The sequence below is a fragment of the Sinocyclocheilus grahami genome, unplaced genomic scaffold (assembly GCF_001515645.1).
Source record: "Sinocyclocheilus grahami isolate Dianchi unplaced genomic scaffold, SAMN03320097.WGS_v1.1 scaffold1321.1, whole genome shotgun sequence".
Classification (NCBI taxonomy): domain Eukaryota; kingdom Metazoa; phylum Chordata; class Actinopteri; order Cypriniformes; family Cyprinidae; genus Sinocyclocheilus; species Sinocyclocheilus grahami.
This window is the reverse complement of record NW_015506500.1, coordinates 88,521-92,495: the sequence shown is the minus strand read 5'-3', so window position 1 is coordinate 92,495 and position 3,975 is coordinate 88,521. Positions and strand designations below refer to the sequence as shown.

Sequence of the window (3,975 nt, the reverse complement as noted above, 5' to 3'; positions counted from 1 at the left end):
GTGCATCCCTAATATATATATATATATATATATACAGTATGTCAGAATCATGGACTGTCTGAGTCATGTTTTGCCCTGTTCCCTTATTTGGTCATGTTCCTGTCCTCGTTTTGTTGATTAGTCATCCCATGCACCTGTGTTTCCCCAGTCATCCCCTGTATAAAAGTCCTAGTCTGTTGAGTTTGTGTTCGTCAGGTCTACTCGTTCTCTACGTGTTTTGGCTCAAGCGCCTGTTGTGGATTATATCCTGTGTTTCGTTATTAAAGACTTTTAAACGTTTCCTCGTGACTCCAGCGTGTTCCCTCAGCAGCGTAACGTGACAGAAGACCTTACCAAAATAGTAACCTCCGTGTGTCTACCCTCCGTTTTGTTTCCCGTTTTTACCCAGTGTCTTTTTTTTCTGTTGTTCCCTCATGGATGCCCTCCTTTGCCCGGAATATCTCCTCCTCCTGCTGGAGCAGGGGGAGAGATCGCTCGAGGACCATACTAGACTGTTCCAGCTGCTAGCTAACACCACCAGCTACCCGGACGACACGCTCTGTGTGTTCTACAATGCAAGTTTAAACACCTCGTGCAAAGCGCCGTCGTCCGAAGATGGTCCTCGAGCGGATTTCACCGCGTTTGTGGAGTGGATTCTAGCGAGAAACGGATTGCCTCTCATCGTCACTCCTGAGGATGATCTCGCCAGATCCACTCCGGACCCAGAGCCCAGCCCACCATCTCCCCGCTGTGCGGAGCTAAAGCCCGAGCCCACCGATGATAGAGAGCTAATTCCTGCAGCGATCTACGAACCAGTGCAATGCCGAGTGACTGAGCAGAGGATCGCCCCGGACGTAGAGCTCAACTCGTCAGACCAGGTGCGAGAACTGGCGACAATGCTCGCCACGAGGGAGAAAGTCGCGGACGGTGTGAGCGCGGAGAGGAGCTATGCCCCCTGCACCGCGGTTGAGGGTGAGCTGAGTATGGCGCGGCGAAAGTGCCAAAGTGAAGAGGAGAGGGCTCCAGTCCCCGAATCCAGTCCAGAGCGCCCTCCAGTGCCACTCACAAATGACTCACAAATGCCCGCCCTCCCACCCGCTCCTGCCTCCTGCCTCCTCCACCGCTGTCCTCTGGTAGCCCCTCTGCTCGCCCTCAGCCCACCATCATTATGGTGCGAACGCCGCGGGTCTGCCATCCTCCAGCGTCGCCTTGCCTGGAGAATCCCTCACCGCCTCCGAGGCCCGGACTCCGCCTCAGCCCGTAGACCCAGCGGCTCCACCTCGGCTCCTAGCTCCCTCGCCTCCACCGTCACCCGTCGATCCACCAGCTGCACCAGGCTCCCTCGTCCCTCCGGCTCCACCTTGGTCGGGTGTCGACCCGCCATCGCCTCAGGACTCCGCTCCTCCGACTGCACCTCGTCGCTCCGTCCCACCGGCTCCATTGGGCTCCTTCCTCCCTCCAGCTCCACCTTGGTCCACAGTCGCTCCGGCTCAGCCGCAGATCTCCGGAGCTCCACCTCGGTTGCCAGAGCCCTCGGCTCCACTCTGGCCCCCCGGATCCTCGGCATCCCCCTGGCTCGTTGGCTCTCAGTCTTCACTTCGGGCTCCTCCACCACCTGCTCCACCGCCGTTGGTTGGCCCCCTGGAGTTGGCGGCCATTCCTCCTCCCTGGCTCCTCCCTCCGTCAGCCTGTGGCCTGGGTCCTGCTTGGCTCCTCCTGCTCCAAGCCCCTCCTGTCTCCTCCCTGGCTCGACCCTCCATCGTCTCCTCCCTGGACTCTGTCTGCCGGCCCCCTCCCGGACATCTACGTGTGTTGGCTCAAGCACCTATTGTGGATTATCTCCTGTGTTTCGTTAATAAAGACTGTTAAACGTTTCCTCGTGACTCCAGCGTGTTCCCTCAGCAGCGTAATGTGACTATATATATATATATATATATATATTACTATAATGAGTAACCAATCTATTATCAATGTCAAACGATTATCAACCATTCCATACAAACGTGTCACTAAACAGAATGTAAACACAATATGGTCTGTCAGTCTCCTCCTGTCTAAGTAATTCCTTCCAGAATAAGATATACAGAGGACCACACCTCATTCTGATAGTCAAAAGTCTGTCAACGTTAAGACTTTTGGGCAAACTTCAAAATGCTTAAAAAACCTGCTTAACCATCTAACAGCTAGTAGCTCAATTGATCAACCAACAACTAGACAGCTAAGTCAAAACAAAGCTACAGTACCACATTAAAATTGTTGTAGGTGGATTTTAAGGTGTACCTGCTGTGCACCAGGCTTTTCCATTCTGGTTCGTTTCCATCCTCTGAGAATCTGTGGTTAGGCTTATATGTGGCTCCGGGCTGGGGAAACTACCCCTAAAAGACAACAACAGACCCAAAGGCATAAATGTATTTTGCAGTTGAATTTGTGTCACATTCTAGATGCAACACAAACAAAAAGCCAGTTGTTGGGCTAATGCCTGGGATTTTGAGTAAACTGTTGGCCCACATAAAAGAGAGCCTCTCATCACCTGTAGTACAGTTTCCTGTCCTCCTGGTTGTTGTAGTTTTGGAGTGATGGCCATTGGTTAACAAGAGGGATTGGCAAATCCTTAGAGAGTGGATGTGATTCGCCTGGAATCAGACTTGTCCTGTGATACAGTTAAAGACAAAAACATGATATGGTCTTAGTGGGTAAGTGTGTGTCACAGATTCTTCAATACTGTATGCGCCACAGTTTTTAGCAGCCATTACTATTAAAAATAGCAACACTTTGAAATGAATAAGAGATTTTCACTAGAATGTTCTAAATGCAAAATAACCTGAAACTGTTACTTTAAAGAGCTATTTCTACATGATTTAACCAACATGAAGTAGTTTTAGTGGACTTCATTTAGATGTTACCTTTTTTATGTTACCATTTTTTCAGTGTATTTACTCTTATTTTATTACAAGTATGGCATTACATCATCCTTCACAACCCCTAAAATCATCTGTTCTCAGACCATAAATCAATGTCATATAATTAAATAATTTAAATACTTAAAAAATAAATCTTTAAAAGAAACCATGTTTTTAGTTTACATTTAGTCATTTAGCAGGCGCTTTTATCCAAAGTGACTTACAAATGAGGACAATAGAAGCAATCAAAATCAACAAAAGAGCAATGATATACAAGTACTATAAGCAAGGGTTTTTTAAATAATATAATAAATAAAAAGAAAACCGGTAGAATAGAAAAAGAATAGAGCAAGCTAGTGTTAGAGTATTTTTTGCTTTTGTTAATTGTATAATAAATGAAAAGAAAACAGATAGAATACAAAAAGATTAGAAAGCAAGATTTTTTTTTTAGAAAACAAGCAGCAAATGAATAGAGTGCAAGTCTAAAAGGGACAGTGCTTTTTTTTAAAGAATAGAATTAGAATAGAGAGTGCTAGAGGTAGAGGGTCAAATAAGGATGGAAGAGATGTGTTTTTAGCCGATTCTTGAAGATGGCTAAGGACTCAGCTGCTCAGATTGAATTGGGCAGGTCATTCCACCAGGAGAAAACATTTAATTTAAAAGTCAGTGAAAGTGATTTTGTGCCTCTTTGGGATGGCACAATAAAGCAACGTTCACTTGCAGAATGCAAGCTTCTAGAGCAGGGGTGTCAAATATACGGCCCACGGGTGAACACGGCCCACAGAGGTGTAACGAATCAGCTCATGGGAAATATGAATAATTAATCATAACTAGTTATAATTAATTATGAATATTTATATCCGCTGTAGATATTTAGCTGACCTCTCAGGGTCAACTGTCTTGTCAATTCTAAGAACGTTAATTTCCTGGTTAAGGGAAATAACTTTCTTACTGTACAATTCTACAAAAGCTTGTAGCATAAATCTGCATGATTAAGTGACTCCAGTTATAAGCAAACAATGAACCACGTCAAGTGTGATACAAGTAAGGTTTTATTAACTACATAAACACTTAAACTAGTCTAACAGACTACATA

General features: G+C 45.9%; 1 protein-coding gene across 2 annotated transcripts in view; it reads right to left on the bottom strand.

Annotated features, from left to right (window-relative positions):
- The window catches only part of LOC107569197 (RUN domain-containing protein 3A), a 21,594-nt gene that overhangs the window by 4,778 nt on the left and 12,841 nt on the right, over positions 1 to 3,975 (bottom strand). For both annotated transcript variants that reach the window (XM_016255217.1, XM_016255218.1), the window contains 2 exons: positions 2,510 to 2,629; positions 2,260 to 2,354 (listed from right to left, as the gene is read on the bottom strand). In XM_016255217.1, the coding sequence (XP_016110703.1) occupies positions 2,260 to 2,354; positions 2,510 to 2,629 (215 nt within the window). The remainder of the gene's footprint in view (positions 1 to 2,259; positions 2,355 to 2,509; positions 2,630 to 3,975) is intronic.